This window comes from Lathamus discolor, chromosome 1, assembly GCF_037157495.1.
Source record: "Lathamus discolor isolate bLatDis1 chromosome 1, bLatDis1.hap1, whole genome shotgun sequence".
NCBI classification, from domain to species: domain Eukaryota; kingdom Metazoa; phylum Chordata; class Aves; order Psittaciformes; family Psittacidae; genus Lathamus; species Lathamus discolor.
The window spans coordinates 17,600,814-17,627,274 of record NC_088884.1 but is presented as its reverse complement, the minus strand read 5'-3'; the positions used below and the strand labels follow the sequence as shown (position 1 = coordinate 17,627,274).

The following is a 26,461-nucleotide window of genomic DNA, read 5'->3' as shown; positions in this document are numbered from 1 at the left end:
TCAGCCTGGAGAAGAGAAGGCTGCGTGGAGACCTCAGAGCAGCCTTCCAGTATCTGAAGGGGGCCTATAGGGATGCTGGGGAGGGACTCTTCATTAGGGACTGTAGTGACAGAACAAAGGGTAACAGGTTCAAACGTAAACGGGAAGTTTAGATTGGATATAAGGAGGAAATTCTTTACTGTAAGGGTGGTGAGGCACTGGAATGGGTTGCCGAAGGAAGCTGTGAATGCTCCATCCCTGGCAGTGTTGAAGGCCAGGTTGGACAGAGCCTTGGGTGACATGGTTTAGTGTGAGGTGTCCCTGCCCATGGCAGAGCGATTGGAACTTGATGATCTTAAGGTCCTTTCCAACCCTAACTATTCTATGATTTATGCATACTTTATGTGTTTCCATACTGAAACAGCTTGTAGCCTTTGAAATTAAAACTCAAACATTAAAATGGAAAACTGGAAGTACTGCTTGTTCGTGTTGGTGGACCTTCTAAATGTGATGTTTATTGGGTTTTACTTAAAAATGGTGAAGCTTTTTCAGTGGCTTTACTGTCATTGAGTTTTTGCCTTGATTTCAGGTAACCTGTCTGCAGTGCAGTAGAGATGTAACTACTACATTATGTTCTTTGGAGAAAAGACTGTTCTGTAGCCTCTGGACTTCAGTATTTTTTTCTTTGAGAAAGCAGAAGGTAATTTTAAGGTAGTAGTATGTGCAAGTTCAAAAAAAAAAAAAGCCAAAAATGTTATGAGCAGAAGAAATTAAAACAAATTATTTTGCAGTCATATGTAAGTATGTCAAAGGCGATAGCATGGAAAGTCTGTCAAAGGCTACCTGCCACTGAATAGAAGTAAGTGTGGGAGTGAGTGTCTGCAGGTTTGATTTGTGTTGGTACAAATTACATTAAAATAATCTTTTGTTCATTCTTTAAAATACAGGTATCTATAGATACCTGTGGATGTCTGTATGTATACATCTGTATCTCACTGTCTCATCAAGTTACAGGAGCAGACTGTAGTCTTTTTCTGTATTTTTAAAATAATCACAGGATTACAGGGTATTTCAGGTCAGAAAGGACCTCAGGAGGTCACTAGTCTGACATCTTCATAAAAGCCACCTCTGCTGTGACATTTGGCTTGTGCCATCTGGTCTTGAAACCCAGCAAAGATGAAGATTATATAACTTCTCTGAGCAACCATTTCCACTGATGAAGCATACCCCAGGGTAAAAATGTATCCTTATGTTAAGTGAGAGCTTCTGCTTTTGCAGTGTTGATGGACTAAATTGAGCTACTTATGCAAGTTTTTTCATTTCATTACAAAGTTCCTTCCTCTTATTGCCTGTAAGTCTTGAAGACCTTTCATTGTACTTATTTCCAAGTAATTGGCTATTTTTCCCTAAGACTCTTTCAAATTTGTAATGTGACTGGATTTTTTCAGTGCACTTTTAACTGTGTTTGCATAAGACAAAATATTATCCTTCAGCGAATGCGCAATAGCAAGGAAAGATGGTCAGAGCCTTCTAGCAACTTCCAGCAACTTTGGAAGGAATCAGAAGTTCTGTTATTTCAGGACAGCTGCTTTGGTATACATATGCTTTTGGTGGTCCCTCTAGTGGTCGGTATTGAACTTACTATTAAGAAACCTGGAAAAAACGATCCTCCCCTCAAGTAGAGTCTAACAAGAGAAAATAATCTTTTGACAGTACGTTTTTGACACAGAGCTGTAAATTAAAAGTGATAAATGGTAGTTTTTCAGGAAATATGTTTCATTTTAAGATACAATAAATTTTAGCTGAACATCACTAGTAAAATATTTTCGCTTAAATCTGATTGCTTCGTAGTGACCAGAAACTCCTTATCTTTCTCCTCCAATACTGCTTTTTTTTATTCTGCAATTTTATGCCACCAGAGAATACGTGTCAGGTATCTGGAAAGATATTTTTCTAACAGGAGCTTTTGAGAAACAGATTCTTTTCTCTCAAAATATGCAGAGCAATTCACAGTGGCTTCATCTTATAAGCATCTCAGTAGAAGCATAAGATCAACAGACTGTTATTATGTGTTTGGGATATGAAAAAGGAAAAAAAAACATTAATGGGAAAGATGGTGTCTAAGTACTTTCTCAGCATTTGTAAGAATTAGTAATGTATGAGTAATATATGTAGGAGAGAAAGCTTCAACACATACACTTCTGGGGACAGAAAACAGAAATGAGGTAAAGGAAAAAATATTTTGATGTGCATTTAGTTTTACTACTTGAAAAGTTAAGATTTTTCAGTATGGTATTTGTATGTAGTCGTCTGAAGACTCTTCCTAGGCCTACTCAGGTGGGGGTCTGAGTATTGTTAGTAGTGTGCATTCTGGCTATTGCACTGCTCCTCTGCACACCCACAAGAGCTGTGTGACCTGAGATTCTTTTGCTTACACTGGATTTATCAGAGGTGGCTTTGCATGTATGTACGTAGTTGTTGTTCTTAATATTCTTTCTTTTAAATATTTGGGTTTGATTTATAACTTGTCCTCTGTGAAACTGCATATTTCTCTTCAGAGCTTTGGTGTAAGTTGAGCTGTGTGTAGAATACATCACTTAAGCTGTATCTTTTAAAAATAATTTTTGAAGTAAAAAATTAGTCTCTGCCACCTTTTTTAATACTGAGGAGAAAAAGGAGTGATTTGCTGATATTCTCTTTTCAGTAGGGTGAAAACTGGAATCAGCAGTTAATGCCCATTGCCTTTTTCTTGAGCCAGGCTGTGTGCTAAATGAGAGGCCTGCTGGGTCTGTGGCAGCAGCAGGAGGGATGGTCTGTGAAAAATGGGTTTGTGTAGTTTGTAACCAAACCAGAAATGGCTTAGTCACCAAACTGCTATGTTTCATATCTGGGACATGTTATGGTTATTTGTGTGCTACTTTAATTTAGAGGTGATAAAACAATGTGGTGGTTTGGGGGGTTTATTCAGTTTGGTTTATTTTTTTAACTTTTTCTTCCAGAAGTACTATAGATTCATATTGTAAGCTCCTGGAAAAGAGTTGTTTAGTTTCTTCAAAGTTTCCTTCTTGTGGAGGACAGCAATTGCCTTCTTGACTTTATTTCAATCAGAAAATAAATGTATGCTCTTAAAATATTTTAAAGATTTCTAACTGGACATAAATGAGTTGCTGAATCTATTAAGTTGACTCTTGCGCTGAAGCACAAATGTTGTGTCTTGGACTTTCACCCTCTGCTTAGTTCTTCTGCAGAACTGAGAATCTTTACACTGTTGAAGTGCTCTGCTTGATAATGCAGTTGGATTTTGTTATCCAGAAATAATTTTTTTCACTTGTCACATTTTCTTTCAGGAGACAAATGACTCCCCTGATGTATGCAGCTCAAAAAGGCTATCCTCAGGTTGTTGCTCTTCTTGTCGCTCATGGAGCACACATAAATGCCCAAGATGACAATGGGTATTCAGTAAGTGATTTACTTCTCTGTGTTGTAATTAACAATAAAAACATTAAAAAGCAAGAACCCACAAACTTGTTTTTAAGTACAGCATTCTCTGAAATATCCATTGGTATATTCTTCTGCTTTAACACCACTTTGAGATTCTTTTGCATTAATTATCTTTGTCTCCAGATTCTGCCATGTAAGAATTTTGAAGGTTACATTATTGATTGAACCTCTGTTCTTTCATGTTCCATATGTAAACTTGGTAAAAAGGAGTTGTTCTTTGCAGGCATTGATATGGGCAGCACAGCATGGACATAAAAATGTAACTCTTAAGTTGCTTGAGCTGGGAGCTGACAAAAATCTACAGACTAAGGATGAGAAAACAGCAGCAGAGATAGCAAAAATCAATAAATATTCAGAGGTATTTCATTTCTCTTTGAAATGCAAATTCTGTGGTTTGCCTCAAAAATCTCATCATTAATTGTATAATTTTCTGTAAGAGTGTTACTTTAATAACTAAATTGTAGTAGCTAGTTGAATACTTATGCTATTACATCTCTATAGACTATTAAATCTATATAGGTCTGTTACACCAAACCTTTCACAGGGCTTTAAATGCTATATAGAAATGTTTTGGGAACCTTTCTCCTCTCCCCCTTTGAATTTTTGATTCAGATTTAGAATACAGAACAAGGGATTATTCATGTTAGAGATGTTGATATGAGAAGTAGAATAAATAATGTGTTGGGTTTTTCCTGTTTGCCAAAGTGTGTAAGAGAACGTGGGTATCTAAATTAGTTAAATTTGCAGTGTATAGTTTCTAAATGAATTTGGAAGTGAAAAGGCTAAAGCTAAAAATGGGGGGTTGCTACTGGCTATCTTCAAAATCCATTCTCAGGAGGGGAGGTGTAATATAATACAAATTGATCAGATCATTGGAGGAGCAGCTACTAATTGTCAGTGTAGAGTGAGAGCTACTGAAGACAACGTACAGTCTCCTAAAATAAATCTTTTAACTGCTGTTACCAGATGATGCACAGTGGATCAGTCGAACCAGATTCCTGTGTATTTTGCTTTGAGTTACTCTTGCCAATGATGTGGCTTTTTGCAGTGGCTCCTCAAAAATGCATAATTCATTCAAATGAATTCTAATTCACTTTACAGATTGTTTTTCTTTCTTGGCTTTTTTGAGAGTTTGTTTTTTTTTTTCTCTGTCAGACTCCAGAGCTATGCAGGAACAAAAATCATAGAATCATAGAATAGTTAGGGTTGGAAAAGACCTCAAGATCATCTAGTTCCAACCCCCCTGCCATGGGCAGGGACACCTCACACTAAACCATCCCACACAAGGCTTCATCCAACCTGGCCTTTAACACTGCCAGGGATGGAGCACTCACAACATCCCTGGGCAACTGATTCCAGTGCCTCACCACCCTAACAGGAAAGAACTTCCTCCTTATATCCAATTTAAACTTCCCCTGTTTAAGTTTTAACCCATTACCCCTTGTCCTGTCACTACAGTCCCTAATGAAGAGTCCCTCCCCAGCATCCCTATAGGCCCCCTTCAGATACTGGAAGGCTGCTCTGGGGTCTCCACGCAGCCTTCTCTTCTCCAGGCTGAACAGCCCCAACTTCCTCAGCCTGTCTTCATACAGGAGGTGCTCCAGTCCCCTGATCATCCTCGTGGCCTCCTCTGGACTTGTTCCAACAGTTCCATGTCCTTTTTATGTTGAGGACACCAGAACTGCACACAATGCTCCAGGTGAGGTCTCACAAGAGCAGAGTAGAGGGGCAGGATCACCTCCTTTGACCTGTTGGTCACGCTCCTTTTGATGCAGCCCAGGATACGGTTGGCTTTCTGGGCTGCGAGCGCACACTGCTGGCTCATGTTCATTTTCTCCTCGACCAGCACCCCCAAGTCCTTCTCCACAGGGCTGTTCTGAATCTCTTCTTTGCCCAACCTGTAGCTGTGCCTGGGATTGCTCCGATCCGGGTATAGGACCTTGCACTTGTCATGGTTAAACTTCATAAGGTTGGCATCAGCCCACTTAACAAGCGCGTCAAGGTCCCTCTGGATGGCATCCCTTCCCTCCAGCATATCAACTGAACCACACAGCTTGGTGTCATCGGCAAGCTTGCTGAGGGCGCACTCAATCCCACTGTCCATGTCAGCAATGAAGATGTTAAACAAGACCGGTCCCAACACCGATCCCTGAGGGACACCACTCGTTACCAGTCTCTAGCCGGACATAGAGCCATTGACCACAACTCTTTGTGTGAGGTCATCCAGCCAGTTCTTTATCCACCGAGTGGTCCATCCATCAAATTGATATCTCTCCAATTTAGAGAGAAGGATGTTGTGTGGGACAGTGTCAAACGCTTTGCACAAGTCCAGGTAGATGACATCAACTGCTTTACCCTTGTCCATCAATTCCTTAGCCCCATCATAGAAGGCCACCAAATTGGTCAGGCAGGATTTCCCCTTAGTGAAGCCATGCTGGCTGTCACCAAGCACCTTGTTGTTTTTCATGTGCCTTAGCATGCCTTCCAGGAGAATGTGCTCCAAGATTTCACCAGGCACAGAGGTGAGACTGACTGGTCTATAATTCCCCGCGTCTTCCATTTTCCCCTTCTTGAAAATGGGGGTTATATTTCCCTTTTTCCAGTCGTCGGGAACTTCACCTGACTGCCATGATTTTTCGAATACGATGGCCAGTGGCTTAGCAACTTCATTCGCCAGCTCCTTCAGGACCCGCAGATGGATTCCATCAGGTCCCACGGACTTGTGCACGTTCAGATTAATATGGTCTCAAACCAGATCCTCTCCTACAGTGGGCCCAAGGTCTTCATTCTCACAGTCCCTGTGTCTGCCTTCTAAGACCTGGGTGGTGCAGTCAGAGCCTTTGCCAGCGAAGACCGAGGCAAAGAAGTTATTCAGAACCTCAGCCTTCTCCATGTCCTGTGTAGCCAAAAATTATAACTATGCACCAAGTTGTCAGTGTAGGCTAGCAAGATCACTGTCTGAGGCTCAGTGATCTGTTAGCTCAGTTTACTGGAAGGGGCTACAAATGCATTCTGTCTTCAATAAATTACTCTTTCATCAGGCTATGGCCATATAATCTTATAACACAACTTTCTCTGACATAGAGGGACTACAGGCTCCTCACGTTTTAGTGATGCGTCTTGTCTCTTAACCTGGAACACTAACTTTCACTCAATTACTGCAAAGTCTTGCAGATGATATTGAGATATTTAATGGTCAGGAGCTTCTTCCACCTCGGGGATCTGCTCTTCAGGCTGTTGGCAACCCAAGATGCTGTTGTACAGACTATGTCTATAGAAACTGTATCTGCGAGGGGTGGTATTTTTCTTACCTACTGTACTGGGTTTGGCTGGGATGGAGTTATTTTGTTTCCAGTAGCCTGTATGGTGCTGTGTTTTGGGTTTCTGACCAAAACAGTGTTGTTAGCACACCAGTATTTTAGCTATTGCTGAGTGCTGGTGAAGCATCAAAGCCTTCTCTGATTTTCATTCTTCTCCCTGCCTCCAGCCAGTAGGCTGGGAGGGATCAAGAGGTTGGGAGGGGGACAGCCAGGGTAGCTGACCCCAGCTGACCAAAGGGATGCTCCATACCATATCATGTCATGCTCAGCAGTAAAATTGTGAGGAAATTTTTTTTCTAAAGTAGCCATTGCTTGGAGACTGGCTGGGCATTGGTCTGCTGGTGGCAGATGGTGAGTGATTACCTTTGCATCACTTAAGCTTTTGGGTTGTTTTTTTTTCCCCTTCACTTACTAATATGCATGTATCTCAACACATGAATTTTGTCATACTTCGTACCCTTCTGATTCTCCCCCATCCTGCTGGGGGAAGATGAATATGCAACTGAGTAGGGGCTTATTTGTCAGCCAGGATCAACCCACCATTCATACATGTATATATGTGTGTGTGTATGTATGGCTGTTCACCTGAATTTCAGGAAAGTGGCTTCACCATTCCTTTAGGCTTATTGAGGTTCTACTTGTTTTGCAGAATTTTTTGTTTAACTATCTCGAAACTCACACAGGGGCTGTTCATTTTCTGGATTCCATCACTGATGCATAGTGACGTCTGGCAGAAGGCTTTCTTCTATAATCAGTTGAAAGAATGTGTCTGTCAGATACAGTTAAATTAGATTGTCAGTTGTAAATTGCTAAATGTTGGGTCCATATATGCATTGGAAATGGAGATATTAAAATAGTTGTATGCCTCACGCTCTTATTGCCTTGAGTTTGTAGAACTCTTGTCTACAAACCACAAAAAATAGTATACTGGTGTATTGCTGCTTCTGTAGTGACAGATACTAACTTGACTTAAGTTAGGTGTGCTGTTTTGCTCTGTGTCAGTTCATTGTGGTGGAATTCAGAAATGCTTTGGATAAACTGTTTGTCTTAACTGTTCATTGTAGTTTTATGCTTTAGAGAAGTGCAGATATTTCATGTTCCTTGTAAGCAGTAACTTACGATAGAACTGTTTTATCATCTTACTCCTTTGTATTTCTTTATGCATTTTGCATTTGAATAATAATTCATTTTGGCTCTTCCAGATTTATAGTTTACTGTCTTTGGCTGCAAATCATTTGCAAGGGAGATCCCATGAAACAATTAAGGGGGAGGCTATCTACAAATTCATGACAGCTGCCTCTGACCAAGGAATTGGGTAAATACAGTCATAGTGTAATTTTACCTTATAAGCATTCCTAAGAGATTGTATTTGTTTGTGTCAGTGATTAAATTGTACTGATGTGTATTGTTTGGAGTGCTACCAAGAGTACACAGTAAGTATATTAATGTACTATTAATTTTTCAAGATTGCAAAGTTCCTTTGCATTACAAACAAAGAGCATGCTGTAGATCTTTCATTCCTCTCATTTGGTGTAAAGTATAGTAGAGCCAGGATCCAATGTCACTTCAGTTCATTTCAGCTCCTTTAAATGTGTATGCTCTCCTGTTGCATGTTCCTTGTTGTTCTGAATTTGATGTTAGATTTTTTTTTTTTTTTAATGCTTTCACTGACTGCATGTTTTCATCTTCATGCCACTAGGAAGAGCTGTGCCTTTTTCTTTTTTCCTGCATGTATCTGAGTCAAGCCACAGTTACCTAGTTAAGCTCTAGAACGTTTTGCATAGTGTGCTTCTGGCCCTGAAGCTTGCAGGTGTCCTGTGGCTGAAATCAGCCCCTGCTTCAGCACCTTCAGAGATCTCTCATGTTGTTTCATCCCAGAACCTGTTGGTTAACAAGTTCTCAGCAAACCATCCACTTACTTCCTTGAGCTTGAACTGCGTGGTCTTGAGAAGTCAAATTCCAGTGCTGATAGCCTGTTCTGATTTGTTAGCTTGATTCTTTATGTCCCTGCTCAGCCAGGTCATTCTGAATTTGACATGCCCTAGTTTTGTATCATTACTGCCATCATTGATGGCAGTTCACACTGAGGTAGTCTCAGACAGAGTACCTCAGTTCGGACAAAGCGTCCTGAGGTTCTGTTGTTAGATGAATGTATATGTCAGTCAGATTTTCATTCTCTGGTGCTTCAACCACAATCATCTTAGAGATACTTAAGATTCCTAAAGGTGTTATTCTGGCTGTATCTCCCCATCTATGATCCACGTCTCCCATGGGATCTGTCTGCTCCTTGGGGATCATCTTTTGAGTCCCTGTATACTTGACAGGAAGGTGACATTCTTTTACATAGATCAGTCTTCTGGTACTCTTCACAAAGACTCATACTCTTAGATATAATATGTACTTAATGACCTCAGTGCTAAAACAGATTCTCCTTTTTTTAGCAGGTTTGGGTTCTTTAGGAAGTTCTGCAGGCTTTTTCTGGTATAAGGAAATTAACACTATGCAGCAGTTATCCATATAGATTTAGTGCTGTTGAAACCTGATGGTGACTAGAGGACATTCTACCAGTGTTTGGTTAGTCTTGGTAAGTTTTTAAAGTCAGACACTGGAATCCTGAAGCCCACTTAAAATAGTTTGTGGCAGCCAGATGTCTAGCTATGCAAATGTAATTCTGTATTAGGCAATGGTTGGGCTTCCAGGATTTCACAATGTGCCAATAGTCTTTATCTAAACAGTACTGGTTTTCTTTGCCAGATGAGAAACTGATTTGCTTGTATGAACAGACATTTATGTCAAGCTCAAGGGTTTTTGTATTAACAGTGGCTAGTTCTGATGTTTCATAACTTTGAGTATTTCTTGTAATGAGTGGAACCCTTGGTTTCAGGAAAGTCCCCTGGAGTATACCAGATGTCTGGCTGTTATATGCCTGTTCTTACAAATGCAGTTTATCTGTTTCAACACACACACATGTACTTGCCCCCAGTGAGCTGGATTTTTTCATCTAGTGGTAGTCAAGAGGTACACTGATGCCTGTGTTTATTCCATCACAGCTCCTTGAGCTCTTCTCTCAGTTGCTCCTCATGCCTCACCTGGTAATGGATATCAGTTGTGCCCTGCCATGCAGGGTCAGTGAGTATAACTTGTCATTGATGTTGTCATCATTTAGTCATCCTTAGGTAGTGAGTGTACCTTCAGTCATTGCTGTCTGCCATCCTAATTAAGCCAATTTTCCTGACTCCAGAGCCCTGGACTATACAAGGAAGTGCACATACATGTCAGGAATTTGCATCCTTCAGCTCCTGAATTAGGCCCTTTGCTGGTTCAGGGACTTCTGAGTTACTGTCCAGTTGCTGAATAGCCCTTTCCTTGATCCTGGGAAAAACACCCTTTCCTTGCACCTTTAGCAGAACTGAAAGTCTTGAGTTACTGAGGGGCTTCCAAAATCTTTGCAAACTGTGCACTTTGAATGCCTAAATAAGAATATTTGATCGCTGCAGGTCATTCACACACTCCCCTCTTGTTGAAGGGGATTGGCTGTTTGGATGTACGCGTGAATTGTTTACTTCGCAGACTGTTGCTGTCTGTGTTGGGAGAGGGAGGAAGCATGCAGTGATTAACACAATTCTACACAACTCCATGGTAGGGATGATGCCTTTAAACATTATTAAAATTATTTTAAACTCCTTCTCTATTTTTCCTGCTGACGGAAGGCACTCTCACAGAATTGTTGACTTGAGACAGTGTGCATAAACTCCTTTCATATGTGATTTAGGATGTCCATCTCGTAAAAGGATAAGTATGCTTAAATACCAGTAATACAAGGTTCTCAATGTGCAGTCCTGAAATATTTTCTTACGTATTCAGAAGAATTTTCAGAGAGGTTTGGTTGGTTGGTTGTTTTGGATTTTGGTTTGGGGTTGGTTCGGGGTTTTTTTGAGGGGGGAAGGGGAAAAGAGGACAGAGTTGGTGGTGTTTGTTTGCCCCCCCCCCTTTTTTTTTTTTGTATCTATGTAGATACAGAAATTTTATAAGACCTGTTTTAAGTCTTTAATGTAAAAAGAGGGCAAACCTTGATTTCAGGGCCCACAATAAGACTGAGCAAACTGTCTCTTAACTCAAGGTTTTGGCAAAGGACTTGCTGTAGTGAGTGCAGTGGTCCATTCAGCATTTCATCTTGACTTGCTTTTAGGTTTAATTCTGTTCATTACAATTGTTCATCTGATTGTTGAAAGCCATTTAGATATTTTCCTTTCTATTTTTGTATCTTTTGGTAGGCAAGGAATCAAAATTGATACTTAACTTTGCAAATAAATGTTAAACTCTGAACCTACAGTGGATTATGCCTCAGTCTGCCTTCTGAACAGTAGTCCTCTGACAACTAATTTCTTACCAGTCTTTAATCATAGACATTTTAGTTTCCTGGTAATCGTGCTATTTTGTTTAAATGGAACCAGAAGGGAAAGAGTTGTGGGCTGAATCCGTTTTATATGAATGTTATCTGATAAGAAGACATAATTATCTTTCTTAATCCCACTTCCAAATTTTTCAGGCTTCCACAGTCCGACTTGAAGGTTCAGTTGGAGCATTTTGATTCTGCTCATTAGACAGAAAAGCCATTTCTAAAATTTTGATAGATTAAAAAATTGATTAAATTGTACTCCATGATGCTTATGAGATACTACTGTCATCAGTAGGCCTGTGCAACATTAGTTTGCTCCCCAGTTCTCTGCCTGGGGAGCTTTTCTGGAGTATTTTGTTCTAGTGGTCTTTTATTAACTTCCACTGTTTTCATCTCATATCCCATTTGTTCTGTTTTCAGTTCCTATTCAACTTTCAATGACATGGAAGTGTTTTTACAAGGTCTTGGTCTAGAACACATAATAGGATTATTCAAGGTAAGTTTGTGGTTCATCTGGTACCCGTTAAGTAATCCATGAAAGCAGAATGTACTGACAGCATAAAAAACAAAGTTCTGTCCCTATTAGTACCTTAATTCAAATAAATTTATTAAACAGAAGTTTAGCTAAAAAATGTTAAGTTGAACTTCAGTGGACAGGATTGGACTGCTGAATTTTAATTATATGCATTAGTCATGTACATTATGTGATGTTTCTAAACTAGAATAATGGTGTTGTGTAGCTGGTTTTATTTCTGAAAACTGAAGTAAACCATAAGTGAAAACTGTTTTCTTCTGAAATTCTTTTTGATTAAAAAAGAAAACTCATTGTTTTATACAGGAAAGAGATACCACTTTAGGACAACTTCTGATGATGCAAAAAGATGAGTTAATACAGGTCAGTTTACTACTTTAGAACTTCATTTAGTTTTCTCCTCTTTCTTTTTTAACGTCTTATCTTTATAAATGTCTGAACTTGTAAGAATTCTGTTTTCAGAATCTTCTGCAGCTTCTTGAGTTTCAATATGAATATAGACAGACCTTTTCTAAATCCCACAGATTAGCCTTGATTTCTGACTTGAGTTCTTGCATCTTCTTTGCCTACATCTGACTACAAAGTGGAAGTCTGCAGTATTTGGAAGTCCTCAGTATTTCTTTGCTGCAATGATGTGGAAGTTGGGTTGAGCAGGAAATAGTTCCGTTTTAAAGTTCAGTTGTTACCATTTTTGGTATTTAAGTATGTTTTCCCATTTGGTATCAGTTGAAATCACGTGGTATTTCACTGTTATTGAGGACTAAGTGACACATTATTACAGGATTTGAGTTTCCAGTGGAAATAGGGTGGTTACTTTTTCCTTAGTCTTTGCTGGAATTATTCCTGTGGGGAATGAAAGACTTCCTGTGTTTACAGGAGGATGCCATAATAAAATCCAACTGCAGGAGTCTCCTTAGGACAGCGCAAATACTTCAGGCCCCAGGATTCTTCTCAGCACACTGTACCTGGTCTGAGATACCAAAGATATCTCATTGAAATAACTGACTCAAGCCTGCTACTGATGCTAGTCTTGTCCTTCATGTCAGCTTTACTTGCCCTGTTCTGGTGCCAAGGAGGCATGTGTTCCAGCAGCTGGAACCAGCATTAGCATACAGATGTTAATTATTACTTCAGAGTTGGTGTCACAAGGATGTTTTGCATGAAGTTTTGTCTTGTAACTGAGTAAGGTTTAAGTGTTTTCCCAGAGATCAGAAATAACTCTGTATCTCAGCGGGTGCATGTACAGGTGGCTTTGTCAGTGAAGAAATTATATAAGAGTTCACTTTGACATGCCTTATAATACCTAAGTATGTGTTCTGATGTGACTGCTTTTCTGAAGCCTCAGGATCATGCCAAATGGACAGCGTCTGGGTGTGGGCTTTATATGGACCCTAAAGCCCCCACTGACAGGAATTTTGCTCTTAAAGGAGATATTCGTCGCTTTCTTCTTATCACTGTGAGCTGCTGTGTTGGTCATGCTTGCATTAAACTGCAAATCTGGCTGCATATATGTTCATATTGATCACCTGGTTTGATGTTGTAACCATTATTTGTTTTTGTTCAGAGACACTGGGGGAAGGAAAGAGAATTGTGGACTTCAGTGAAAGGCTAATCCTTATGGTTCCTTCATCAAAGAAGGAACTATAGTTTCACATGAACTAATAACCTCTGTTTCAGTGTTTCAACATGTTTCAGAGTCCCTGTTATAAAGAAGGATTTTTTTGAGAACTGAAATAAATACCTGGATCAGCTCCTCTTCCACAGGAGGATAGTATCTATAGGAACAGAACTGTTTTGCCTCTAAACTGTGTGACAGCAGGAAACACTTCCTGGAAAATAAGCCATGCTTTGTGCATGGATGTAAATTAATTAGTGAGTCTTCAATTGAGAATTTAAAAAATGACATAACACTCCTGCCTTATCAGCACTTCATAAGTTACTCTAAATTCTTGATGCAGTTTAGTTATAGAGCTGTACTAACAGTTTCTCCCCACGCTGCTGATAGAACAAATCTAATCTGTTTCCTTGTAACTCCAGAGTTGAAAGTTTTTAGTGTGATGGCAGATCTTCAACTAACAGCCAGCTATTTTAAAGAGCCTGGATCTTATTACTACAAAGATTAATGATGACCTCTGATGGATGCCTCTGAACCAAGCTGCTTTGTATCCAGAGAACTGGGGAGAAATCCTGTCACTAACATGATACACTTTCCTCCATCAAACAATATCAGAAAGATACTTTCTCTGTAAATATCTTTATCTATATTCTGCACAGAGCCTAAACAGTGACTCTTCAAAGCTGAAATCCTTGCATTCCTTAAGCTTATAAACTGTTCCATACTGAGACAAGTCTGTTCAATATACTGGGACATGTCTATTCAGCATTTGAAGGTTTTTGTCTGATACTGTGCTGCTCGTAACCCTTGGATATTTTTTTGTCTGGATTTTTTGGTTGGGGGGGTTGGAATACTTTCTGAGCATTTGTCTCAAAAGATAGCAACAGAAGTAATTTTACTTCTGGATGCATTTAGGGTATGAAGGTTCTTTTCTTACATGCTTATTAGTTTAGAATAAGAGAAACTGGCATCTTATTCTGGATTTGAGAATGCGTAATGACAACACATCAAAATTCCAAATACAACTCAGACATTTAACTTCATTGTTAGAGAATTGTCAGGTCTGTGTGCTTTTATATTAAAGTTCCAGGATTCTTCTTCCTCTGCCTCTCCCTCCCTGCAAAAGCATTTAATATTTGGCAGAAGAATGTCAGCTTATTTAAAATAGTGGCCACTTGGGCAGGTTGGCAATAATGTAAGAGTTTATTCATAACTTCTGGTTTTATCTGAGAAATACGTCATCTTTCATTTCCATCTAAAGAGTAACAGAAAAGTCATGTTGATGGTGGAACAGGAGTTTGGAGCATGGATTTTCAGGGGCTGTTTTTTATTTCTGTACTTACTTAAGAATAACATAGATGTTAGAGTTGGTAGCCCTAGCATTATGTCACAGGTGTAAGCAAGGTCTTGTACAACACTTGCACATTCTTAAATGTAGGGCCACTTGACAATAATATTTGTGTTATTTGGACTGCAGAGTGTAACTGAACTAACACCAACTTAAAATCTTGCTAATCTATAAGGAGGAAGGGCTTCTTGCACCACGGTTGTTCCATGCATTCATCATTGCATGAGTAGTCAGGTTCTGGGTAACCCTTGTGTTCAGCAGTGGTTGTCTAGAAAGGTAAAAATTGTCTGCTTTGGGAAATAGCGTGGACTAGTCTATATGTCTACTGTTCTGCACCTAGTACCTCCAAATTCAGAATTACTGTGGTGATGGTGGAAAACTTTATCTATGATGACTTTTATCACATTCTGTACTTCCGAAGCCGTATCTTCAAGATGTGGTGGTACTCAGTCACTGATCCATTTGCAGAAGGATTGAATTGTTTTATTTATAGGGAGACAAAGTACAATGTCTTCCTGATAGAAAACTATATCCTTATTTGCTTGCTCTAGGAGTGAGAAGATGGAGTCAAAAGCAAACCCAGTCTTTGCAATAGTTCCTGCTTTAAGCAAAATAGTTTTAATATTCAAGAATAACAACCAACTTACTCTTGGGAGAGCTCATTTGATTTGTTGATTATAATTAAAAGTAAACTTGCTGCTCTTGTATAAATCGGCTTACTTCTGCATTATGAAATGATGTAATGATTATGAAATACTTTGTAAGCATTAAGAAAGCATGAGTTTATACCAGATAGGGCTCGACAAGGCAAACCTGAGTACTAATAAATTGAGCAGACTTACAGCTCAACATAAGCAAAGTTAATTATTTCTAGGAAAAACAGATCTTTCTCTCGTAAGGCTGCTAGTGATATTTACCATAGAGACTCAAGTATAATTTATTTAGGTACCTGTGGCAACTCTTGGAAACTGTAAAGTTCTTGACACCTGTAGTTAAACTCCCAGTTAATCTGCTTGGGATTTTACATTACTGAAGAACTTACTTGTCCGTAGACTTGTAACGATAGACTTACGACATGGTTTTGAAATATAACTATGCGCTCACAAGTATGTCATCTAACATGTTACCTGTGAATTTTGAGCACCTGGTAGGGAGCCTGGGGGACTGTTTTATGGAGCCACAGTGAACACCAAACATCAGAAACAATAGTCTCACAAGAAGCAAGCATTTCTCTAAGTACCTTCCCTTCCCTAGGATTGCTGCTCAGCACCATCTGAGGAAGTGAGACTGCCTGGTGTTTGATGTGTTGTCAGCTGCATGTCCAAAGTTCTTTCTTCAATCATTAAAAAAATCTGGGAGACTACAAACACTAATATTTTACAGATTTCTGAGGCTACAGCAGGGAGCTTCAGGTCCTCAGAACATCAGAGAGAGTCACGTATGTTCTAGCTTTGAAGGCTGTGGGATCCTTGTGGTCTTAAATTCTAGAATGCTCCATTCCTGCTTCATCCAGGTACTTGGCTGGAGAGTTAGGAACAAAGTCATACTTGGACCTGGCATTATGTGATTTTTTTCACTTGTGTGGAGAAGCATCCTTAGGGCTGTCAACATCAGAAGTCCTGTGTTGCACAGCAGCCTTTCAGATGAGCAAGGAAAAATATTGAGTGTGCCACAGGAACACTTCTGTTTTAACAAATGGGCGACTTTGTTTTCCTTATTTGTGTTCTACCAAAAAAAATTCTTAGCCTAGGATTTAAATAGGAGTTAATATGTAATCTGAGATGGTTCATTGATAACACAGCTGACAATGTTTTCTGTCCCAGGTATCACTTGGAGAATCTCAGTTACATGGTATATGTCTTCTGAAGAAAATTGTTCTTTTCTTCAGCTAAAAGAGACAGAAAGCATTGAACGCTTCAGAACTCTTCTGTTGTTGTTTGCAGCATTAGCCAAGAGTATATAGGATGAACTGATTTGAACTTAGGTACTGTATAAACTGATGTCAGGTAGTAGTTAGGCTTGGTCTTAGTTTGAGGTCATAAATCTATTTTGAGTTTATAAGTATGCTGTCCTTCAGATACATGAAAAGGCTTCTTTTACAGCCTGTTTCATGGTAGAAACATCTGGCTTGCATGTCTTTTTAACAGATTGTGTTCTCTGCTAGTTTCTGATTGCCTGAGGCTTTAGAGATAGCACCAACTAGATTTCTGTAACGTAACTTACTTTTTAAATGAGATTCTGTAAGAAAACAAGGTTTTACAAAGATCTGTCGTATCTTCTGAGAATGGTTTAACTGGAAGAAATGTACACCCAAAAGCTTGGAAAAGCCCTTCTTAAAATCTGCCCTCTTTCTCTGAAATTCTAGCCTTTGCCTATTTATAGTTTCCATTCTTTCATCTGAGTTAATGCTGTATTACTGTCATGGTGATTGGTTATTTTGCTGTAAAAAATGACCGAGATGATTCTGAAATAGATGAGCCTAACATCCTAACACTGGGGTACTCACAAAAACTGCATTTTTTTTCCCCTTTAATAAACCTTCAACAAATTAGCTGAGCATCCTGTAAAATTTCAGTTTGACTTTTCCTCAGGTTTTGTAATTTTGTTTTGCATCGTTGAATAGTTTCTGTGGTTTTATTTTATTTTGGCAGTTGCATACACTATAGTTGCTTGCAATAACTTAAAAGCAACTTCTTTGACTCTAGAAGCTTGCACAATAAATGGTACTGTCCTGTTATATCGAGTAAATATTGAAAGTAAATTATATTTGGAATTACTCTTTAAATTTAGATTGGCCTTACAAATCCTGAAGATCAGCAGAAACTCCTAGATGCCATTAATGAGCTGAAAGTGGAGGAAACAAGAATTGGAGATGTCTCTGAAGTGGTGAAGCTGGAATTGAGGTATTAACTGGATATCTAAGGAAATAGAAGTGAACTATGAACTATTTAAGACAACTGCATTGTTTTCTGTATCTCGGAGGTAAAATTCCCTCACACCTTACCCCATGCATAACACTCATGAGAGTGCACTAGTTAGTGGATTATAAGGGCTGGTGGTAGTTGTGTTTTGTACAAAGAAAGTTGGAAACATAGATTTCTGATGTAGGAATCTGACTATATTGTTGTTATGTGACATTACTTTGGCCATCTTTTTGCGTGATGAGTTCGTTCTTTGTACCTCAATTTTTCATGGCCTTGCTGTGCAGGGTTTTTAGTACTCGTATCATAATTTGTGAAACTGGCTTCTTGGGCTGCAGTATTAAATCATCTTTTATTTTCTCTGATATGCTTCAGTGAGCAGATTTGGTTTTGTTTCTCTGTGGAAATGGGGTCTTGCCCTCCTTGCTGCCCCATGCTTCAAGAGCGGCATGGAGCCTTATAAAACCCCATGCAATGTGGACTCTGTAGTTCTCCATTGTGTCTGTAGACAAGGCAGGCACTCTCAGTCTTGAAGTCAACTTTGTCTGATTGTAAGGTGCAATAAAAAGATGTGTGGGAGGGAGAGATGCGTATATGATTTCTGCATGGGGCTTTAATTTTCAACTGATAGATTTAAATTACTTATATATGTCCACCTTAATTCATAAATGCGACTGCTGTATTCAGGTTTTTTTCTTCTTTTCCACTGGACACAGTTTTAACTAACTTCTAAAAGACCTAATTTTTTTAATTACAAGTTAAGAACTTTGTAAGATGTTTTCTGTATCATATATTATATGTATCAGTAGGAATAGGTTCATAAGGAAACTGTTCTGTAAGAAAGTGTTACTCCTTCAAACTTCCATTTCAACTTGATATTTTTCCCATTACAAGTTTTTTCTTACAGCCTTAAGCATCAGCTCTGCAATACCTCGCATACTTCCAGTATTGCCTTGTGCAGTCCCATGAAAGTCAGGCCTACCTGAGCTGAGAGGAACATCGCTCAGCTTATTAAACTTCATCAGTCCCTTAAGCACTGTTAGAGTACTCTCCACATCCAGTACAAAAAGAAGAATGAAGGTTATAGTAAAGGCAAGGTGTCCTAAGATTTCTTAAACCCCTTTTCCTCTATTTGTGTAATTTTTTTTTTTTCCAGAGACCTAGACTTGAATTTAGATTCTGTGCTCATATCTTTCCTCTTTTTACTTCCCAAACCTACAGAAGAATAGCTCCTGAAAATAGGATTAGTTTGCAGTTTTAATTTGCAAATGTTTTAGAAACTTGCCTTTCCGAGGCTTTTGTCAATTGAACTGTGATTGTTTAACCTAGAGAAGACTGTTTTAGGGATACTGCTCCTTCCTTGTGCTGTAGCTGCACCAGTAGTAAGTTAGGTTCTCCGTGCTTGTTCCTTCCCAGTTTCAGCCATCATTTGCGTAGCATTGTGTTGCCTTATTTGCAGTGGCCTGGCTAGAGTGGTACTGGGGAGGTGGGGAGAGAAACTGCCTTGCATCCAATCTACTGATCAAATAACTTTCTATGTCTAGAAAAGTCAGGGTTCAGTTTCTCCTTAAAGTGTGTGCATCTCCCTGTTGACTAGTGACCTGACAGCTGTGCTGCTACTCTGCTAGCTGTTTCTTGACTCCGAAACACTGAGAGCAGCTCTCTGTATTATTTAGCTACTATAAAGCTAGACTCTGTTATTTAAGTTGTTCACTGGACCAAAGAATGTGCTTGGGTTCACTCTGTACACATCACCATATTTTGGAGGCAGCTGAATCCACTATGTATTAGCAGTCACGTCGTGATGTGTTCCTGCCATAGCGTTGTCTTTTGTGCCTTGGTTACATGAGTCTGTCTAGTATGTACTTATTCTTACATGCACTGATTGCTCCTGATTCTGGTACTGTGCCTGTATTTATATCCATTTCTGTGTTTACACAAAGGAGGATTTTCAGGCTGCTTGAGGTACATTTTGCAGTATGATGCCAAGTTTGAGCTGCAGGATGTGGGAGGACATGCAAGGCACTTGGAGAAGACTGAGATGGGCTGGGAGAGCAGAGTGTTCATGTCCTGATACAGGACCTTGGTGCTGCTTCTAGTCTGTGAGGAGATAGCATTTGATGGATGGAACACTTGATGGATAAGGAATTGGCTTGATGGTTGCACTCAAGAGTTACGGTCAATGGCTCAATGTCAAAGTGGAGACCAGTGATGAGTGGTGTTCCTTAGAGGTCAGTATAGGGACCAGTGCTTTATAACATCTTTATTGGTGATACACAAGAAGTTAGCAGTTCACTGTGCGTGTGGCCAAATGCAATTGAAAACCTACATGATGCCCAGTACAGTCTTGCACACCAATTATATACCTAATTTCTGGCAGAGTATGGGTTTAGATCATATATAGTTCTCAAAACCAGAAAATAATTGATTGATTGAAGATTGCAGTACACAAAATATGACAGCATTTCAGTTATGGCAAGCACTGCATAGTTTTCTAGAAAATGGCTTGACATGTATTTTAGGAATCTGACCTTGAGACTAAAATCATAGGCTATGTTTACATGCTATTATATAAAGATTTTACTTCCCACTTGCTCAAAGTCATTCTGTGAGAAGGAAGATCAGTCATTAAGTCATAGAAAAACTAACATAGTAGAAAATGTTGAACTGATTGATTATAAACTCACAGAGTGTCTAGTGCTGTTTAGCCACTGGTGTTTTGACAGCCATTAATTCTATTTAAAAGTGGGGTTTTTTTGAAAACTTCATTTCCATTTACAAATATAAGAACGTGTCACTGCAACAGATACAACATTTCTATGAAATAGGTTTCTAAGAACTATTATTGATATAATAAAGACATATGAGAAGTATAAATGTTTTTCTTTTCCCTTTTTTTTTTTCCCTCCCCATGTCATGGCCATGACAACTTTTTTTTTTGCTGCGAATCCTTCCAGAATTCCTAAAAATAATTTCCTTTGTGACAAAACACAGAAGTAGCCACAACTGATCCTAGCCAGCTAAAAAATTACCCTTTTAAATAGAGGGAAATTTTCACAGGCATGGCTTGACTATAGTAGCATGGGAGAAACTTTCAGACTGTCTCCAGATGTGATTATTTCTTGTGTTTGGCTTTACCCTAAATACTCAGTTCAGTTATATTGTTCTGAAATAAATAATAATTTATTTTATTAAAACAAGCAAATAGGCTTCCTTACTTCACCATCTTCATAAAAACCATGGACAGTCTTGGTTTTCAACCTCCAGCACTCCTGCTGGTGCTTCTGTTTATTTCTGATTTAAGCGTTGAAGTCTTAAATGTTCAGCAGTGTTGCAAATCACAGATGTCCTGAGCAGTGGTGGAAACTTTGCTCACTAATGGTCTTGTGCCAAAGTTGAAGGAAAACACTCTGGGTTAAATTCAGTCTCTGTTTAGATACTTTCACCACATTGGCAAGTAGCTTAGTTTAGCTGTTTGGGAAATGTATGCCTTTTTGCAGTCAAGAGCAGCAGTAAAGGTGGTATATGTTGCATTTAGGTTCGATTGCCCTAGGGAAAAGAGGAATGGTGGGGTCTGAATTAATTTATTCAGATCTTTCCATAAAGATAAGAGGAAGTTCTGCTATAGGAACTTAAAGTTGTGTCTTGTTCTGGCCCTGCTTGTTATTCACCTGAGTGACTCATACATGGTAGAAACTTTTCTCCTGGAGATACAGGCACTTCTCAGGATTTGAGAGCTCGCTCTATGAAAACAAATGGCTGATCTTCCTTGTCCTCTTTTCCTCTGCCCAGTCAATGGCAACAACTTTCTGGCGAGTACCATGACTGATAAGTAACACTCTTTGAGGCTTCCAGTAAAATAAATTGAGTCAGTATCATGCGGGGGCTCCAGAAACTTAGCATTGAAATTAGTCCGTTAATTTTTTTCTATCATTTTCTCCACTCTTCGGAGATACTGATAAAACTAATTTTCAGGGTTGTCTTCCTGCTTGTATAAATTGTCTTTGAAGTAGGTAACATCAGAGATTTTAGGCTTTGAGGAATGTATTTCCAGAATGAAAGGCCAAGTTAGTGTTAACTGCATTCTTTTTTTCTTCTACTGTGCTGGAGACTAAATGGTCATTTCAGCCCTGACTCCAGACTACAAACTAGACTTTTCTCTCACCATCTGCATCAAAAATGTGAGCTGCAGGTCAGGAATATTGATATATCCCCATAAAATTGACTATAAATTCTCTGTTTCTGGTGTTGCGGGACTGTGATCTGTATGCACACATGCACATGAACAGTGTTGCTGGTGTTGTGCATCGCATGTTACAAAATTACTTGTGCAGTAGCTAATGAAAAATTTTTGTTGACAGTACAGGACTGATGAAAGATAAAAACAGAAGTGGAAGTTAACAGAATGTTTCCGATAAGCTTTGGGGTGACGCTTTTTTTAGTTGTCAGTACATCTTATGAGCTGAATATTTCAGATAACACAATGATTTTTTTTTTTGTCCTTCCAAAACAGTGGAGAGGTGGGGACATGGGGAAGGGTGAGGGGACACAACACGCCACACCACACACAGAACCACCCCAAAACCTGCTAAGACTTTAGATGTAGTGTTATACTACCCTATATTAAAATACAGGGCCACAGAATTAATATTTTTATGCAATGAAATTGCATGTCTGACTAACCAGCCAGTGTTGGAAATGCATAGATAATACTTAGCTTGCAAAAAGTTACAGCCTTTGACAGATAACAGAATATCATTTTATTTTTGTAGTGGAGATGAATTCCTCAAGTTTCTGAAGAAGTTGAATGAGGAGTGCAGTAAGCTGACCATTCCTGTGCAGACCGTGAATAAGCATTTTCTCAATCGTTCCCACAAGGTATTCAACCAAATTAAAAAAAAAGATTGATTTAGAGTACATTATTCTAAAGTATTATTCTAGAATATTATTCTACCTTGTAAAGTGAAAAATATGAACAGTCACCAGCCAGCTTGGTTATTATAAAGTTAGATAGAGCTGTCCAGTATTCTCTCTCTAAAGGACACCCTTTTTTTAAAGAATTGATTTCAAAAAGTTAAGCTACCCAAAGAAAGAAGACAGAGCTGTTTCTTCATGTTTCTGCTGATAGGGGAGTTAGGGTGACAAAAGGTTTGCACAAAGGCTGTTTGTAGGAATAATGTGCAGAAATTGTACAATGAAAACTCTGTAAATGCAGTTACAAACTTTTTCTGTCACTGTCTTTTATGATATGTTAACTAAGGAATATTAAGTTACAATCTACTGTAATTCTGGCAAATAACTGTAGCTATTAATAGATGGTGCTGCAGTGGACACCAACTGCAAATTATATTGAAGTCTGCAAAGACTTGGTTTGCAGTATTGAAAAGCTGGGAGAAGAAGCTGCCAAACTGCAGGACCTGATAGAGAAGGTGGGTATGGGCAGGTGAGGCTTTGAAACGCCATGTACAAGTTTCTGCTTGCAACTTCAAATGTGACATCCATCAGTGAAATGTACCTTTGTTGTCCCAGAAGTGGTATCATTACTTACTGTGCAGAACACCAGTGTACACACAGAGTTGAGGTATTTTGTTGTCAGCTATTTTGCAAAATAGGGTGCTAGGTGGAAGCCTCGCTGTACATAGTTTTGGTCTGCCACAGGCTCTTTAGCAGTAGCTTACACTTTGCATCCACCTCTCCCCACCTGTACCTTCCCATGGACAGAAGGAGAAATAATCTGGAATATTCCACAGCAGTTTGGAAAGTCTCCATAGGAAGGCACAGTCAATCTCTTTCTACCACAGAAAAGAATTAAGTGGACTGTATCCCTGTGCTCTTGGACAATCACTGTGACATAAATGCCACTCTGAATACTTACACTCTTACTTCTTAATGAAGGAATCTTTTGTTTGGAATTACTGACTCACAGGGAAGTTACTAAATTTTTATGGATTGAATGGGAAGCATCCCAGATAACTCTGCTGAGTGACAAAAAAAGAGGGTGGGAGAGGTCAAGGCTAGATGTTAGCACCACATCAGTCATTCTCAAACCAACACAATGACACGCTCTTGTCAGAAGGGGTCATTTTAAGTAATAGGCTAGTAAAAGGAATGGCTGCTGGGATAGAGTAAATGGAGCATCAGTGTCAGAAAGGAATCTGTTGCTGAACGAAGCCATGTGGAACTCAGATCTTGGGTATAATGCTACTAATGGAGTTTCCTGTAGTTTAAGTAAATTTGATGTAATATAACAGCCTTCTCCCAATAAATCACTTAACACTAAATATATTTAAGAGGTAAATAGAGGCTGGGGCAAGGAAGTTTTTTGCTGTTTGTGTTCCCCTTTTGAATATGCAGAAATCAATTGTATGTATATATTTGCCTCCTGTATGTACAGGCTAGTTACAAGGGCTGGAGGGGATCTGAGTTAGGTGCCACTTGACTTTGCTGTCTTGTGTACTTAAGGTTTTATAGCTGTCAAGATGAAGCACAGTGGCTCTGTTACCAGTGTTAAACAGAGGTGTTAAACAGCTTTCTGAGTACTTCAAAAATGTAATTCTTGTTCTATTAAAATACTGTAATGTTTTATGAATTTCACCGGTGAAGACTTTAACACAAAATACTTCTGTGCTGCTTAATTTATGATGGGGCACTCTTCTCTGAGTAGAGCACTAAAACATTTATTATGAAAAGTGCCAGTTTAAGTGAAACAGTTAAACCTTTTAGATAATAAATTTGTATAAATTCCCTAAATCTTCAATACTGTTTGCTAAGCTTAGTCATTACATGACTTTGCCAGCAGTACATGTCTGTAGCATACAGTATTTGAAAACACAGTAAATGAGATGGCCTTCCAAGCATTATAAGCTAAGGTAGGGTAAGGGAACCTAACCCTGCTGCACTTAATGACAGTGCTTCACGCATCTTCAGCATATATTCAAACAGGCACTTTCCACTCTCCATTTAATTTCAAGGAAGTCTAACCTGTTGCTTATTTAACTTGCTTAATTCTTTTTAATGAAGAGTTGGTTTAGTAATTAAATAGCAAAAGTTCTGGTTAAAATACTTGATAATTGCAGTTCAAATGTTTTGTTACTAGATTTTTGTAACATCTATTAGCAGTGTGTGTACTCCTGAGGAATTAGTACATACTTAAGAAGCTTTCACCCTAACTTTTTTTTCTTTGTTGCACTTTTTACTTTAACTTAACATCTGCTTCAGCATGAACAGAGGAATGACCCCAGACAAGTGAAACTTCCAGAAAAAGCACCCATGGTGGAAAAAAGATTAGTAAAAATGGGAGCGGTAACATTGCTTGGATTTGGTTTTTTCTTCTTTATAACCAAGGTAGCGGTAAAGAAAACATTACTTTAGGCTTATTCTTGTGAATGCTTTTGGAAAATGCGTTCACATTGCAGTTCGGTTCGGTATAGGGAGCTGAGCTGAAGTCAGGAGAAAACTTGCGTAGCTTCTCATCATACCCATGGTGTATGCATCCAGTAAGTGCTTTGATCCAGAAATAAAGTTAATAAAAATCAAAACTGCTGCTTAAATGAATCTTAGGGGGTTATATTAGAAATTACTTTTGGTATAGACTGTAGGTCTGAAATTGTCAAAGCCAGTTTTCTGTTTGGGCATAAAGCTGTAATTATTGCTTACTAATTACTAGTTTCATTTTTACCTTTAGCTGTTGTTTAGAGGTGAACATAAGCAAATAATTTTGATTATATGTTTGTATTTAAAATTGCAATGCCACATGTGTTTTGGGGTTGAGAGCGAGGGTTTAGAATATTTTAAGTATCTCATGCAATTCTGTGTTGATAAAGACCTCTTCTTTTGCAGTTTTTCATATGAATCTGTCATAGGAAAAACTTGCTGGTGAGGTATACGTCTCTTCCCTTTGTCACAGTCACAGGACTGTAGAGATACTGTTGCACATTGCCTGAAAAGTTATTTTGCACTGAACTGAGATACTCAAATTATGCCTGAAATCTGTTTCCTTGGGGATACTTACTACTATTAAGAGTTTCATCACATCTATTAAAAGGATTATAGCAGTCCTTTGCTATAAGAATGCAAGCAACTTAGAAGGCATAGCAGCATGTTTTTTTCCTGGTCTGGTCTTTCATGACAACAGCTTCATGCTTAGAGTAATTTTTTCTTAATATTCTCTGCACTTAAAAAGGTGTTTGTAATTCCACAGTGGAACATTAATATCTGGTTTTCATCTGGTTACCAAAGCAGCTATGTTGGGGTAAAAAGGGAATTGGCATAAGTTAATTCAACTCAGTTTTGTTTTCGCAGACTTCAATAAATATCTGTAAAAATGCTGAATATTTCTGAAGGGTCATTCTTCTGTCAAAATAAAAGGAGTCTAAAGAAGATGGGTGTGTCACACCTTGGCTCTCTGTTTTTTCAGGGGTGTGTGGAGTCTTAATCTTTGATGTTCCTTCCAGAGACTAGTAAGAAGATAAAAACTTGAGTGCAACTCCAGTTGCTGTCACAGTTGTTCTCTGCTTTTTGTTTTAGAAAGCTACATTGGGCGTTGGTGTGTTTCCTTGTTACTGCAGTTGTTTTACCTCCTTTCCTCACAGGTTTCTCCTTCAATGCAGGGAACATCCTACCAGAGTGATGAGGCCAAAGGCAAATACAACACAGATTGGGTTGTTTCCCATTCTGTTCCCAACCTTAGGTCAGAGGGGACAAGCTGTATTTCCCACTACCACCATCTACCAGCTGAAGTGGAGAAGTGCACATACTATCAGCTTGCTGACTTCAACCAAGAAAGTATAGTAAAGGAAATGTTTAAATAGTTCTGTTTCTTCATATTACCTTATAATTAATCCTAA

The 26,461-nt window shown here is 38.8% G+C and overlaps 1 protein-coding gene across 5 annotated transcripts in view; it reads left to right on the top strand.

Moving 5' to 3' along the window:
* Nucleotides 1–25,979, top strand: part of ASZ1 (ankyrin repeat, SAM and basic leucine zipper domain containing 1) — a 57,364-nt gene extending 31,385 nt beyond the window's left edge. For 4 of the 5 annotated variants that reach the window (XM_065659315.1, XM_065659234.1, XM_065659396.1 and 1 more), the window contains 9 exons: nucleotides 3,327–3,438; nucleotides 3,704–3,838; nucleotides 8,003–8,115; nucleotides 11,620–11,695; nucleotides 12,038–12,094; nucleotides 17,485–17,597; nucleotides 22,367–22,493; nucleotides 22,931–23,044; nucleotides 24,834–25,979. In XM_065659315.1, coding sequence (XP_065515387.1) covers nucleotides 3,327–3,438; nucleotides 3,704–3,838; nucleotides 8,003–8,115; nucleotides 11,620–11,695; nucleotides 12,038–12,094; nucleotides 17,485–17,597; nucleotides 22,367–22,493; nucleotides 22,931–23,044; nucleotides 24,834–24,986 — 1,000 coding nt within the window. In that variant the 3' untranslated portion in view covers nucleotides 24,987–25,979. The remainder of the gene's footprint in view (nucleotides 1–3,326; nucleotides 3,439–3,703; nucleotides 3,839–8,002; nucleotides 8,116–11,619; nucleotides 11,696–12,037; nucleotides 12,095–17,484; nucleotides 17,598–22,366; nucleotides 22,494–22,930; nucleotides 23,045–24,833) is intronic. The other variant, XM_065659155.1, reaches the window with a different exon arrangement.
* Nucleotides 25,980–26,461: the final 482 nt, after the last annotated feature.